At 40.6% G+C, this 16,206-nt stretch overlaps 2 protein-coding genes across 2 annotated transcripts in view; both read left to right on the forward strand.

Moving 5' to 3' along the window:
* The window catches only part of aif1l (allograft inflammatory factor 1-like), a 10,080-nt gene extending 7,200 nt beyond the window's left edge, over nucleotides 1-2,880 (forward strand). Inside the window, exon 6 of the mRNA XM_031860289.1 lies at nucleotides 1,222-2,880. Coding sequence (XP_031716149.1) covers nucleotides 1,222-1,309 — 88 coding nt within the window. The 3' untranslated portion in view covers nucleotides 1,310-2,880. The remainder of the gene's footprint in view (nucleotides 1-1,221) is intronic.
* Nucleotides 2,881-6,026: 3,146 nt separating this feature from the next.
* Nucleotides 6,027-15,534, forward strand: prkaa1 (protein kinase, AMP-activated, alpha 1 catalytic subunit). Its single transcript, XM_031860297.1, has 9 exons — nucleotides 6,027-6,293; nucleotides 8,435-8,576; nucleotides 10,059-10,152; nucleotides 10,443-10,587; nucleotides 10,850-10,937; nucleotides 11,045-11,269; nucleotides 11,367-11,886; nucleotides 12,003-12,129; nucleotides 12,751-15,534. Exons 1-9 carry the CDS (start codon nucleotides 6,197-6,199, stop codon nucleotides 13,032-13,034), a joined length of 1,722 nt encoding a protein of 573 aa, XP_031716157.1. The 5' UTR covers nucleotides 6,027-6,196; the 3' UTR covers nucleotides 13,035-15,534.
* The last annotated feature ends 672 nt before the right edge of the window (nucleotides 15,535-16,206 follow it).

The following is a 16,206-nucleotide window of genomic DNA, read 5'->3' on the forward strand; positions in this document are numbered from 1 at the left end:
GGTGTAGTTGAGGGTACAATGAGCTCTAGAATACTGTTATTCAAAGCACTTGGCACAACAACAATTGATGTAGTTACAATCGGAGGAAAATGATTGAGGTCACGCTCCACAAGTTGGGCCCAGTTTGGGAAAGCTCTTCGGATAAAGTCACTGTTGGAGCGATACACAAGTGCACAAGGACGCTCAGCCACTGTAGTTTGTTTAACCCAAGATTTTAAATTCCAGATGAGCCTTACAGATTTTACATTTTCTACTAGCGATTGGTTAACAAGTAGCAACAGTTGTGAGGGATCTTGACTCCAAGATTCCACTTTTTCTTTCCATGAAATGAAGATAATCACAGGGGTCCTGTACTGACGTCATATCGCTGTGTGCGCATTAGAGTGCAGATACATATTTCAGTTTTTGTACATATTAAACAGGTATCTGGTGTGTATGTACACAATAACAACATTAAGTCAGCGTGTAACTATCTATTAGTAGCAGATAAACCTAACATGGCAATATGCCTAAATCATACATGCATCACAGTAACAATTGTACTGGAGACATTCCCATAAGGAATAATCTATTGACAAAAACAGGACATTTGACTTGCTGTTGGATGAGTAGGAGGTGACCGATCAGGTGTGATCTGCGAGTGCCGGTTTCGTCGTTGGGATCATTGCTCCTTATGAGCTTAGTGGAGCTTTGTAGAGTTTTCCAAAAAAGGAAATTAAAGACAGGCATTCTGTGCTCTGAATAGCTGCTGTCAGATCGCTCACTCTGCAGCGTACAGTCTAACCCACTATGCCCCTCACTCCCCTTTGTGGTTTCCCTTCATTCCTCTCCTTTCACTTTCGGCTCAGCCAGCTCGTGCCCAGTCTGTGACTGTGGCTCTCTGAATCCTCCAGGAGCTGATGATCCCTCCTCACTTACACATTCCTGCTCGTATTGTTTCTACTTTTCTTGTTCACCTCCTTTACACTCTTTTACAACCTGATGTTACAGATGTATCAATGACAAAGAATTTCAGTACAGAAATGCCAAAGTAGGTTTGAAGTAATGTAGAAAAAGTCAATCACGTAGCTTGTCCAACACAGGGCACCCACAAGTTGATTTTCCAACTGTAAAATGTTGTATTCCGTATGTATCTTGGTCAATCCAAATCAAGTGTATTGTTTATTTCGTTTTAGCTATCTTATTTTCTCTCTCTCTCCCTCTCCCTCCCTCCCTCCACAGAGTCTTGGTCTTTGAGGACAAAGCCAATGGCGCTGCCTGCAAACCAGGCGGACCCCCTCCAAAGCGGGACATTTCTAGCCTGCCTTAAGCGTAGCTGTCGGCCTCCGGACTGCTGCTGGAGCAGAGGGACCATCGTTGGTTGCGTGGAATCGAATCGTTCTCTTAACATGTGGAGTGTTGTGTTAGTGTGGGGCCAGTGATTTGGTGATTTGAGGATGTTATTTTGTGATATATATGATGGTGTGTGCGAGCTGTTTGTCATTTGGAAGTCTGAGCCCACAACCCACTAAATGATGTTTGACTGGGAATATTATCATTCATCTTTTTGTTCCCCTTTAATTGAAATGTAGCATTAGTAGTTGTACTCGTGATCTGGTTGATAAAATGACCTTTTTGTTGTAAGTGTTTCATGGATATATTTGAAGGGAAGACTCCAGACTCCAGAGGTTGCTTTTCCTTCCTTGTTTCTTTTTTTTTTTGGGAAGCATTTTGGCGACGTGAGAGTAGGATGCTTTTGGAGAAGCACAAGGAAAAGAAGCAGCTTTCCCGACACATTTTTGCACTGTCTTCCGTGGTCTTGGATGAATTCCTGTCGGGACTGATCTTAGTCAGCGTGTCACTTTAGATCAGGTGCCAGAGATTACAGGCCCAGCTTCCTTTTTGGGTCAAAGTCATCCGCCCTCGCAGCTGAAACACTGATCTGGAATCAGTAACTAGGTAATCCTGGCCACTTTGGTGATCTAATAATATTTTTGTAGATGACTGTACTGCTATGCGTTTTTAATATTCCTCTCTCGGCTAGTGTGAGTGAATAAGAGATCATGTTGAGCATGGGACGTTCAGTTTCAGTATGTGGCATGAACCGCAAACCTGACTCCGTTTTTTTTTTTTTTTTTTTTTTTTTTTTTTTTTTTTTTTTTTTTTTTTAGATCTGTAAGGTTTAAGCACATGTTCTTTTTGGAGGGAGTGTGATTTTAACAGGCACACAAGTGTAACAAATGTACATAATATGCTCCACACAGTACAATCATATTCTTTCCAAGTGCCTCAACATGCAGATGCTGTAGAGCTTCAACACACCGCTTGAAAAAGGAGAGTGCACATGCGTGTTCACTTCCAGCAGTCCTCTTGGTTTACTAATTCCAGGAAAAAAGAAAACATGAAATGTTCTTTGTTGAGACAGTTTTGATGTTTGTTGAATTGTATTGATATGGTGTTTCCACAAGATTCTGAGTGAGTGAAATTCTCAAGTGTTGAATTTTTTTTAATGTAATTTTTTTTTTCCCTTTTATTAACATTATCATTTGTTTGTCGCAGCAAGCGTTTAACCAGTTTGTGAAGTGATTTGACTGCTTAGGTTACCTTATACTTCACACGTGTGTCATTAGTTTCCTCCCAGCTTTCCTTCATCAGCTAACCCTCTCTCCCTCTCTGTTGATCTGCGTTCATTGTCCTGTGAATTCTGTTATTTGTGCCTCAGTGTTGCTGTAACTCACGCTACTTACTGTGAATTTGGTACTTGTAGTATTTTTGATCCACCTAACGTGTTTTTTAAACTATTAATTTGTTTTCAGTCTGATAGGTGTATTACATCTTTTAATGTTGTTGAGATACACATTGTTTGCAGACACCAAAGGAATTAAAATTATTCTTACACTGGCCTGTTTTGAATTGTTCATTGCTGTAATGGAGATCTCTTTCAACCTCTTCAACTCATTTTTACTTTGTGTGAAAAACAAGTCTAGATACAAGAATAGTGTTTTGTTTTTTTATTTCACGAGTAAACTTACTAGTAAAGTTACTTTACTGTAGCCTCTTCTCTGCTCATGAAAGGTGGGTGGCCTTCCATCAATCTTAAAGAGTCCATGTGTTGTTAAAGGGCACATTGCAACACGTGTTTGGCTATCGGTGCTGATAAATGTAAAGGTAAAACCTGGGCATTGTCAGTTATGTTTTTGGGTAAATCTCCTTATTTTTCATGATTATCTCCCAGTTTACTCTCAGGAAGAGAGAAATCGTGTGTGAATCTTTGGCTGACAACAGTTTGCGTGTTGTAATAATGCTTTCATTCCATATTCTTTCCTCGCTCACTTTTCATGTTGCTCCATGTACGTGCAGCTGCATCCCGAGCAATAACATGTTTTTAATAAAAGGTCAATAGCTGCTACTCTAGCGCACACAGTCACGTGTTTGGTTATGTTTAATCGTCTGTATGTAAAGGCCATCTATCTTCCATGTCATTGGGAGAGCAGGTGTGTGGGTGGGGAATAGTTTATGCATACTTTAAAAAGCATGTTAACAGGTGGATTCAGCAGGATTGTTAGAAGCACCTCTATAATTAAAAAGATTGACATCTTCTGCTGTATCCAGGCTTCTCAGTTGTTCCTTACCATTTCACTCCCTTCCCCCTCTAGTTTCATCTCTGTCCTCAGTCAGTCTGCTTCAGGCATGTGTTCAGCAGATTTAGCATATGCACAATTATTGATGGTAATTAATGGTCCACGGCTGACATTGAAATAATGATGCATCACTGACACCCTCCTCAGGATCTCCTCTCGTGCATAGAGGCTGCCATCTACTGGTCAATCTAAGTCATGACATGAGTGAGATGTTTGGTGATGGACTGCTCATTGAACTGGAGGTTTAACTGACTCACACCCAAACACTTTTGTTTGTACTTTTCAAAAGAAAATTAGACTATACATTCTCAGTTTTTACACAAGACTTGCAAATAAGAATTGCTTAAAACATATTTGAAAAACTGCATCTGCCAGACATCCTAATAGTCTTAAAATTAGTATTTATAGATATACGTGTGTGTGTGTGTGTGTGTGTGTGTGTGTGTATTAGCTCACCTCTCATTCTACAAGAGATTAACTAATATTAATTAATTTATCTAAAACACGACCTGTAATCATCACTCAAATTGTCCATATTTTGGTGACATCACAGGACTTGTGTTTATTATGAAGAGTTGTTAAAGTGGAGGTGTCTTTTTTCTGGATAAGTTGCTACAATGTCTTGATAGACACATGAACGGTAACACCCCCTTTAACTCGGACCTACTTTGTCAAACTAATACTTTACAATGATACGTAGCAGAGCCCATACAGTCACTTTAGATAAATGTCAAAGAGCACCTCTTCTCATCTTGAGCTGCTCATCCTCTCATTCACAACAAGAGCTGACCAGAACCTCGATTGACAAATTGCGCCTGTAGGATTGACAAGTTACCACAAGATGTCGCCACTGAGAAGACTTTGGGTGATATCGCATCTGTAGGTTTCTGATCAGAGCTGTGAAACACATTTATGGACAGACATTTACTGGCCCTCACTTCTCAAATTCCCAGCCTGATAAATAAGAACAGGAAGAGAACTAACCACACCTGACTGTATGCACTGCACTGTACTGTATTGATGTTGATGGGAGTCCTAAAAGTCCTAAAATAAGGACAGTATGAATAGAGCTTTAATCAAATCTGTATTCTTTTATCTCAAAACCTATATAGAGAGCCCAGCACACACACAAACGTAGACCAAGTGTCACTGACAAGGACTTTTGGTACTAACTGTAAATTCCTACCAGACCTCTCTGGGGAGTCATAGTAACTCTTTACCAGGCCGTGCTTTCTTTGATAATCACTGACTGACAGAGTGAAACCTGTATTTGTTTGTGAAAAAAATAAAGATATTTGCACTTATTTGGGATGTCCTTTTTAAGTGCATTACTGTCTGCTGGGCTTCACTGTGCTTTGTGTGTGATTGTGTGATTTGGGATGCTTTGATGGTGTTTGGTCATGCATCACTGTCACTAAGCAGTTCTTCACATCCCGACAAGCTCATTGTTATTCTCAAGGCGTCTCATTCTCAGCCGTCATGAAATACAGTATAAATGGCTCCGTCCAAACTCAAGAGCTATCAATGAGACTACACAGCAATGCCCAGCTGCCTTTGACTTCACAACTCACAAGAAGATCAACCCAGACCAGCACTGAACAAAAACAGCACTAAATAGTAATTTTGTTTCAGTGTTTTATTTCCATCTAATAACTCCCATGAATAATAAAGTGGTGGTATTCTCAGTCTCTGGAGGAAGGTGAGTGTCCTCACTTCTCTTAATCCAACTAAATGTTTGCCTTTCCAGCCCTTGAATAGTTTACTATAATAGAGTTGAATAGTTTAATATGACCAAATGTATCTCCAATTGATAAATATGAGCACATCTAATAGCGGTCTCTATTACATTCAGGGTACAACCAAGGATTCATATATTTCAGGAAGTTTTGCAAACAAGATTTTTGCAACTTGGTAAAGCTTGGGTGTGACCACATTTTCACCAAATTCCATGTAAATTATTATTAAATCAAATGTTGGTTGATATGTGTCACTCCCTGTCTAGGTCTATAACTACCATGGTATTTTAGTTATAATCTAATTTTGTATATCCTGTCTTAGACAAAGGGTCATGCATATCAGTCAGACACACATAAAAACTATTGCCCATATATAGCTCTACAGGGCTGAGTTGATTCAAAGTTCCAAAAGTGCAGTTTAGCTTTCTCTGTAAATAATTAATGTTACATTTTGATGCATCCGTTCATAATTGCTACTGAGATTCTGTTCCATCTATTTCGTCACCATGTCTTACTTTTCTTTCTTATTTATCAACGCATGTATGTCTAGTGTACATTTCCTCTCTGCCTCTTGATTTCAAAATAACCACCAATATGTTTTCCAGCACAAAAAAACAACTTCAATCCATGTAAAGTGAATAACACCCAGGTTTAGGAGATCGTGGGGGACCTTGAAGGCAACATTCTACGTCGCCTACGCTTCTAACGACTCGCGCAAGAGCCGGGGCTCCGCCCACCCTCCGCGCGGAGCAGAGGCGTTTGAGTAGAGACGCACACAGCGGAGTTCGGTCCATCTCTGCTCGCAGCTAGCTAACCCCGCAGCAAGGCCACTGCGGGAAGATGGCGACGGAAAAACTGAAAAATGAAGGAAGAGTGAAAATTGGACATTACATTCTCGGAGATACACTCGGTGTGGGGACGTTTGGAAAAGTTAAAGGTATGTCCGACTGTGTTTTACGTCTGTTGCATCCTGCCAACTGAAAGATGGTGGCAATGGGAGCTTCTAGCTTAGCATGCTAAGTTAGCATGCTATGAAAGCTAACTTGTCGCAACGCCAGGAAAGGTAGCCCACTTGTCCTCATGTCCTGCTAGTTAGGTTAGCTCAACTTGTTTTCTGACAGACATGATGTTTTTTTCGGAATGTAGCCGCAGATGCCAACGACTGCCACACAATGCAAGTTATACGACATTAGCTTCTGTTGAGCCACATCTATTTCAGGTAGTGGCCGGTTGCGTTTTGGAGCTAGCTAAGTTAGCCCGAAAGCCACAAGTCGCTTGTCAAGACAGACTCCGGGAAGTAGACCCGTCTTGGTGTTGCTAGCCATGGCGCTAGATGGGTAGATATTAACGAAGAGCATTTAGCTATCCCCGATTCGTGTCGTTTCCTCTACTCTCTTTTTAAAACAACACGATGCAGGAATGTTCTGCAGCTCGGGGGTCTTCAACTCTGCCCTTCTTATGAGTTGCGTTTGCCATTCTGTGGAAGAGACCGCTATTAGATGTGTGTGGGGAGGGACCCAATCTAGTCCGTGTTGTCAATCTAGAGGGCTGCACGATTAGTATGTCAATAAATAGCTTTGCTTGTATCAACACCTATTGGTCTAATGATTTTCGACAACGCCCCCTGTGTATTTCTTCATATTCTCCTCTCAGCTCTGCCGTTGTTATCGACCTCTTCTATAGACTGTCCGTTTTACCATGCAGTGCAGTTTGAACTCATGATTGAGCCCAAATAAAGTGAGCCCATCAGACACACTCCAAAAAAAAAACCCAGTCAGAACAGCAACATGCTTTATTTGCAGACCGTTCCCAGTGAGTCACCTCTGCACTTTTTGTGGTCGACCACACTCTTTTGCTCTGTGCTGATTACTGGAGGCTTGGTTCATAGTTCACCACCACAACTGGTAAATCAATAGCAGCTGTTTACTAAATTCCCCCTCCTCGTTTTCATTCAATGGTAACTCGTTCAAATATTTGTTCTCTTCCCACTGTTGCATATCGCTGTTTTCATATGAAAATTATTTTCACTTCAACTAAAGGATTACATGTTTGGGTTGAGATTACATTTATTTTGAGCTTGTCAAGGTATTGGCTAAACCACGTCTTAAAATGTGTTAATTGTTCTTGGTCTTCAGACTGTTGTGGTTACAGACATATCGGGCTAGATATGTCAGTGTTTTGGAGATGCACTTTTAGCTTTTACCATCACTTAATGCTGTTCAGAATTTTGGGAATGCCTGCCTCAAAAACTTGATACGTTACAGTCAGGTAATACTATGTGTTTTTTAATTGTCTTTCATGCTTTTAGGTTGTAGAAAGTTCTCTTTACAAATAGGCTAAATGTTGTTTTGGATGAAGGGTTTGCCGAAAAGGTCCTTTGTTGTTCATGGAGAACAAAACGCTGTACAATGGTTCAAACAGACTGACAATTAAAAAAATGGCAGAAGGATACATAGATCCCTCCGAGCAACAGTGAGAATAAAATAAATAATAATAAGATAAATAACAAAATTAATTGGAAGCTTAGCATCAAAATCTGTGCAGATTTAAATAGGAACAAGTTTCTGTTTCAGTTTTAAGTGCACAATAATGCCTTTAACAAGCTGGAATATTAACTAATAATATTACTACTAATAATATTAATTAAGGTGTGTTGCTAAAGCAAAGCTATTCTTGAGACATCACAATATAAATAGGTTAGTCTAGGGTTGGCACTATCTAAATTGCATCACAGAATGTCAGTTAAATGTATAATGGACTGACAAATCAAAGTTTAAACCTAGTCAGTCTCCTCGTTGGGTAGACTTCAGAAAGCTCAAAGAAAAATGGCTGCACAGAATATTTAGAGCCCAATTGCAAGCACCGTTGTGATTCAGCAGTGATCTCCGGTCACTAATGCAAATACAAATACCCATCGATTTTGAATTTGTTATTTGGGGCAAAAATGGCCAAATTTATTTCAATCATAAATAATACATTTGGTGTCTGAATCGGTTACTCCAACCTTTCGAACATCAGTGTATGTCCTGTGTTGTAATTGGTATTGCTCATGTCCGCTCATCTTGATTTACCCTGCAGTTGGCCAACATGAGCTGACCAAGCACCAAGTGGCCGTGAAGATCTTGAACAGGCAGAAGATCCGCAGTTTGGACGTGGTGGGAAAGATCCGCAGGGAGATCCAGAACCTCAAGCTTTTCAGGCATCCTCACATAATTAAACTGTAAGTCCTAGATTACACCCTGCTCGCTGCTCCATAATCCCCCTGCCGCCACAATAATGCCACCCACTGAGCTATTTCCAGGCTTTAATGGTGTGTTTCAGAATACTTCCATGTGGGGGTATCTGTCTGACCCAGTCTCCTCCCCTCTCAGTCCCTGGCTCACTCTGCTTTATTGCCTGATTTCCTCTCTGTTGCCCTTTCATTTTAATACGTAAAAGTGCTTTATCACCATCTTTCATCATGCCTTGCTGTGTGATCGCCTCTCCTTCAGTTTCGTATTCAATAATAGTGAATACGAAACTGAAGGACTGGGGGGGGGTGTATACAACAATTATAATACAACAGGGTAGAATTGTCACATCCTATCCAAAAGATATTTCCTGTCCTGTTTCAAATAGCTAATGGCACAAGTGTTGGTGCAGACCGATACATGACGGCATCATTTTGAATGAGTCATTGTTTAACTTCACATGTCTGAACGCTCAGTACTTTGTTAGTGCTTAAATGCACATTTGCGTCAAGCAGTGCTGTAAACCACTACAAGCCCGAAGTAAACACTAATTTTGGCAACACAAGAATGCTGTGGTGGTGCTGCTGAAACTGTCACTGATCAAAAAATAAAGATACTTCCTACCTTGTATCTAAATGTTCACAGGAAGCAACTAGTGCTCAAGGCCACAGTTACAGGGTCATTAAAGTCATGAGGTGTGGCTAATTGCATGAAATACCAGCTTCATGTCATGCATGCACAAGAATGTAAACTTTTTTTGTGTGTGTGTTGAGGAAAGAGATCTTTGACTGGGCGCACAAACACTGGGGCGGAGTGCACAACATTGCTCATCTATTGACAAGTGAAGCAATACAATACAACACACCTTCATTTGGTTTACAGGAGGTTTGTAGCAATCGTGACAAATGAGCTGAGCGGTTGCTATCTGCAATGCTTTTGAGTGTGAGACTGTTTCCTTGCAGAGTAGATTAAACCACAGATGTGCTGTGTCATAGATGAATGGAATTGTGATATTTTTATTTAACATGTAGGCAAATATATACAAATATGCTGTTCTTGCTTGGAACAAGCATCTATTGTTTGATAGCTAGACTCACTGACAAAGTGTGCTTTCACACCTGTAGTTTATTTAATTTGCTCCAAGCATGAGGTGTGTTTCAGTGCAGCATCTCAGGTTCATAAAGTGTGGCACAGCGTGCCTTAACTAAATGGGTTGTTTTTCTAGCAGCAAGGCATAAAACTCCAAGATGTTATGATTTAGTCACATTCTTGCTGGAAATGGAGCATAACATGTTATGTTTCTACAACATTCCACAGTTGGATACAAAATCCACGAGATTTAATAGCGTGCTTTCCTATTTCTTATTCCTACAAATGATGAAATAATAACTCATAACTGTGTATTTGAGCGGCGTTATATCTCCTAATTGTTGATGATCCGTATGATTTCCACTTTGTGTTGATGTCTGCAGGTATCAGGTTATTAGCACCCCTACAGATATCTTTATGGTGATGGAGTATGTCTCAGGAGGCGAGCTATTCGACTATATCTGCAAAAATGGAAAGGTAATACACTATGATACTGGGAAATACATTTTCCTTCACTCTTTTCATCTTGTCATATGTAGCAGATTTTGCATATTCTGTTTCCAGTGAGGGGACCAGCACATTGTGTACTTCTCTGTGTTCATAGCCAGCCTTTGGTGCAGATACAGCAACCTGTGAACCAGAAACTGTGGCTTGAAAAGATAACATAACACCACACCAAGTGCTGCTTAGTCAGCTGAGATGTGCTAATTCACAGAGCGAGAGTCACAGAGAAGATCACACCTCATGGATGATTTCTGCTTTGACAGTTGGATGAAAAGGAGAGTCGTCGGCTGTTCCAGCAGATTATTTCAGCGGTAGACTACTGCCACAGACACATGGTGGTGCACCGAGACCTCAAGCCTGAAAATGTGCTGCTTGATGCACACATGAATGCCAAGATTGCAGACTTCGGTAAGCGTGTCAAGTCCTAAACCCAGGTCTTCACAGGTGACAGTGTTTGTTCAAATTATGGACACAATGATACAGAACTTGGTTCAGTAACTCTAAATTGAATGTAGAGTCCATGTGGCATTTTTGACTATTAATAGGACTATCGAGCAATGTCCCTGTGTTTTTAGTGTTATATTACATGTAGGGATGCACCAATCATATTTGCCGAATAGCTATCGGAGCTTATACTGACCGTATTTTACCCGTGTAACATGTTGTGCAGGATTATCAAACATGATGTCAGACGGAGAGTTCCTACGAACGAGCTGTGGTTCTCCAAACTATGCTGCTCCTGAGGTCATCTCAGGAAGGTAATGTTTGCCGCCATTAGATGTTGACACTGACTGAATAAACAAAACCCAGTAAGGTGTGGCGTTCATGATTACGGGATTGTTTCCTTTTTTTACCTCATCCTCAGGCTATATGCTGGTCCAGAGGTAGACATCTGGAGCAGTGGGGTCATTCTCTATGCCTTGTTGTGTGGGACGCTTCCCTTTGATGATGACCACGTGCCAACACTCTTTAAGAAGATCTGCGACGGAATCTTTTTCACCCCGCAGTATCTGAACCCTTCGGTAATAAGCCTCCTTAAACACATGCTGCAGGTGGACCCCATGAAAAGAGCCACCATCAAAGAGATCCGGTGAGCCCGACGAGATTAATTACAAAGTCAAACTATTGCTATAGCGTTGCGTTCATGGTCTGTGGTTTGTTTGACTAAATAATGTCTCCTCCTGCAGAGAGGATGAGTGGTTCAAACAGGGCCTACCAAAGTACTTGTTTCCTGAGGACCCCTCCTACAGCAACAACATGATTGACGACGAGGCCCTCAAAGAGGTATGTGAGAAGTTTGAGTGCGCAGAGGAGGAGGTCCTGACCTGCATATACAGTCGCAACCACCAGGATCCATTGGCCGTCGCCTACCATCTCATCATTGACAATCGTCGCATCATGAATGAAGCCAAGGACTTTTACCTGGCGTCCAGCCCTCCCGACTCTTTTCTAGATGACCAGCACCTGAGCTCGTCCGGCGGAGCTGTGTCTGGCATCATCAAGCCCCACCCTGAGCGCGTACCCTTCCTGTTGGCGGAGACTCCACCCAGGCCTCGCCACACGCTGGACGAATTGAACCCCCAGAAGTCCAAGCACCAGGGTGTTAGAAGGGCCAAGTGGCACCTAGGTATCCGGAGTCAGAGTAGACCCAATGATATCATGTCAGAAGTGTGCCGTGCCATGAAACAGCTGGATTATGAGTGGAAGGTAAGGAAGAAACTCCATGAGGGGGGCAAAGAGGAGGAAATAGGCCTAAGATGGAGTACATTTAAACAGGTTACATTATACAGACACTGTTTCTTCACCCTTCATAACTCTTCCAGGTTGTGAATCCTTATTATCTGCGTGTGAGAAGGAAGAATCCTATTACTGGGATGCAAACCAAGATGAGCCTTCAACTCTACCAGGTGGACAGTAGAACCTACCTCCTCGACTTCCGTAGCATAGACGGTAAGGTTTAATTCAACTGTTCTGTATCAATTACATTGACTAAGATGTGAGTGAAAAACGGAGAAACAAAGAAACTGATAGTTGTGTTGCTCTCTAAAGTTGTGTTTTAAACAAGTCTCATATCACTTATTTACAGTTGTTGATGATGATCTGCTACGCTCTGAATGCAGCTTCCTGTATATTGGTCGTGTTTCCCTGGGTTCTGTCCTGTAGTTTACTGCCTCAGTGAAGATTTCGTAAATGATTGACTCAGGGTTGAGGGCTTTGGCTTTTTGTCTGTGTAGGTGCGCGGCGGTACCTCAAAGGCAAATATGAGATAAGAGTGTTGTGAGCGGAATTAACGCAGCAAAGGCATGCTGTGCAAAGGGCACAAGACTACATTTCGACTGCTGCCACAGCCGAGTCAGCCACAGCATTAGCTGCAGTTGTCACAGATGGTTTTAAGGAATGGAAGGCTGCATTTTTAAAATAACTTTCAGGGGCTTTTTTTGAGGGAATTCAATGTCTTCTACAACTTTTCAAGAACTGCATATACCCTTTTTATAGACCTTCATATGGAAATATAATGAAATTAAAGGGTTTTTGTATTATGTAGAAAACCTTTTGTCTTGTTTTCTTTAGACGATATGTTGGAGACGAAATCTGGAACTGCTACCCCTCTCCGATCCGGGTCCGTGGGCAACTACCGCACCACTATTAAGAACGATGTCGACGGGGCAGATGCTCCAGCCACGTCTAGCACTGTGCTCCCCACCAAGGCCGCAGAAGGCTCCTTAGCGTCATCGTTGACCTCGTCCATCGAATCAACGGGAGGGGCGGACACCGCGACCGTCCCTCGACCGGGAAGCCACACCATCGAGTTCTTTGAGATGTGTGCGAATCTTATTAAATTACTTGCACGATAGCTTGCAAAACAATCGCTAGCCTTTTTTCCTCTCCGAGTGTCTTTATAGCAATAAGCATGCAAACTGATTCATGGCTCAATTCATCCCAGCTGAGGATGAGCTGATTGTTCCATGGCACTGACGCAGGTTAGTGTTCCCTAAGTGGACAGGATGTGTACTGAGCTGACAGGAACTGTAAAGGGTTATTTGGAAAGATGAAAGATGGGCTACCTAATAGCAAGGACAGAACAACATTTAGAAAGGGGGTTTTACAACTCCCTGATCAATTTAATGGTAAATATCCACATCCCACCTATACATATATACGCAAGTGATTACACTGAATTTTCTGTACTGTAGCCAGTGAGCACTGCTTTCCCAGTACAGAGAACAAGATCAAGTTTTTGCCTGCAGAGAAGGAAGCCACATGTTGAGGGGTTGGGTGTCCGGGTGGCATATAGGGTGCAGGTAGCACTTTTGCACAAGTTTCTTTTATTTCTCGCTGCTCTTGTTTTTGTTTTCTTTCTCTGTGGGGAACAGAGAAGCGGTGCAGATGTATCGGGGCTCTGCACCGGCTATAACAAGGGTCGTCATGTCCATCACAGTCATTGGACTCTGAAGAAGTGCAATGAGCCCTTTATTTCTGTCTTGTGTCGGGGACAAAAGAATGCTTCATCACATTTATGTTAGCTTTTCTTTCTTTTTTTGTAAATTTGAGTTGTCGGCGACTAAATTTTCATGATTTGTGTCCTTGTTGTAAAAAAAAGTTTGAATTTGTCTGTCCCCTACATTTTTATATATAAAGACATGAATATATTTATCAGTGGATGGAGTGTTGGTTCTATTGGAAATGGAATTTTGGGTTGCTTTTTGTTTGTTGCATCAAGATCTATTGCTGGATGGTATATATTTTCCTTTTTTACCGACTGGTTTTTAAATCAATATCACAGCTTTGTTTCCTTCAATCACAATTATTCTGATACTTGATTGTCTCTCCAGATAAATATAGCCTGCTTTTACCATTTAAGAGGTATTTTGCCATGACAGTCAAAATCTAGAAATATATCATTTTCAGTGTCTCATATTAAAATGACACGGTGGTTTTGACTTTTTGTTGTATTTTCTCTTTCTTTTTTAATTTTAGATTAATAATTAGGATTGGAGTACGATCACTGAATGAAATGCCTTTTGTCTACATCCAATTTGTAAATGCCAACCCATCAAAAGTGCAAAGGCCTCGGGGCTCAAATTGAGTAGTAGCAGTTACATGCAGTGCATGGACGATGTCTGTTGGCAGGTGAATCCATCCAGAATATTATCATTTGGGGTTTTTTTATTTTGCCCACACATTCCCTTTTACATACTTAACCCTGAAACAAACCTGTCATGCTGGATAGATTGCAGTTCTTGTAGAAGGAAAAAAAATCACGCAAACATTAAGATCTTAAACGGTGTTGGGGATTTATATTTGATAAAGAAAAATATCGGACAAAATATACTTGCAAGCTCACAGTCTTGGATATATACGTCTTTAATCACAAGTGTGATGCATCTCCCTCCATTTCCTGTCCACAGTCTTAAAGGTTTAAGCGGTGTCTGTTTGGCTGCCTTATCATTATCAATACTGTTATGTAAAAGGAGGAATCCAGTGCCGATCAAAATTATTGGCACTTTTTTGGGAATTTCAAGTGTTTGAAGTCCACGCATTATTTTGTCAGTGTTGTTAATTCACAACTACTGTTAACAATTCACAGATTACTTTTGCATTACCCAAAAAATTTTGCAAAACAAAGAAAATTCTTAAATGCAAAACGTAAAATAAACCTCTGTAACTGCTAACACGTTTTAATTAATAGAGGGAAAACAAAGCGAACTTGAACTGGTTTCTCATCAATCATCATTTTTGTCTTAAGTCAATTGAACCGGGGTTTAGTGAACTTTGCGTCGTAATATCAGTCTCTTAAAAAAAAGTTTGACTTTATTTGTGTTAAGAGGTGTTAGCAGTTGCTCAAGGCTGTTTCTTGAGTTTAGCTCTACGGCTTTAAAAATCTAAAATCTGAAAATGATGATGGAACAAAAATTGCCAAGAGTGACAATACTTGTTTCTCTTGCTGGTTTGGACTGAAATAATTAGTTAATATTTCACCTTTTTATGTCTGTTTTAAACTAGACTTTATGAAATAAACTGATCATGGTGAAGAAACAAACTATGGTCTTGGGATGATATTGTAAAACTAAACAATTTTAGTTTTATAGGGCAGTTGAGGTTTTGATTATTAAAACTTCTCAAGGGATTTGTAGGAAAGATGAATGTGTGAAACCGTGACCTTTTTGACAGTTTATGGAGTCGTGTCCTGACGATAAGTTCTGCCAGTCTATGTGTTCGGACTGCTTCAAATAAATAGTGTTCTATTTTTGTTTGTTGTGTAAAGGGACCCTACCAGATTGGCAAGTGTAAATCTGAATGGACAGTGTTGAAATCATTTGTATACACAACTGCCTAATAAACCGCTAAATTTCACACAATTTTGCTGAAGTTTCTCTGCATGTTTTTAGCCTTTGGACCATCCACCATCACAGCCATGCAATCAACAGTACTAAGGAAGCTGAATGTTACACTCACTGCAAACAAGGAATGTCCTCCAACAAGGAGGCGTATAAACTCATAAGGAAGTAAAAGTTATCTCATTGTTATTCTGGAATCACCCTAACTGATTTAGCTATTCAGGTGATTCTGTGTAATAATATAAGTGATGGAAGGTAATCCTCATTTTAGATGAAATTTACATTTATTAAAAATGAATCATCTGAGTCATCTCTGTGGTGCCATCTAGTGGGCAAAATGGAGACTCCGTCCCACACATTGCATTTAAGTAACATTTTACTGTAAAATGTACCAACATACTTTAATAATGTGTTATATGTCTCTGTCCTTAACATACACATCTGCATTATCATCTTTACAAAAAAAAAATATGGTTCGTGTTTCTTTAAGAGACGACGTAAACATTCACACAACTTCCGGATCAACCAATATGGCTTACCGCTGTTAGCAACTTAGGTAAAGTTAGAAAGATATTGACATCGTTAACGATTTATTGAACCGGGAAGTCCGAATCTGTCAATATCTTTCTAACTTTACCTAACCCTTATAAACGCACTGTTACAACTCCTTCATAGTGTCATATTGCTT

The sequence above is a fragment of the Anarrhichthys ocellatus genome, unplaced genomic scaffold (genome assembly GCF_004355925.1).
Source record: "Anarrhichthys ocellatus isolate YVR2014 unplaced genomic scaffold, GSC_Weel_1.0 scaffold23, whole genome shotgun sequence".
Lineage (NCBI taxonomy): Eukaryota > Metazoa > Chordata > Actinopteri > Perciformes > Anarhichadidae > Anarrhichthys > Anarrhichthys ocellatus.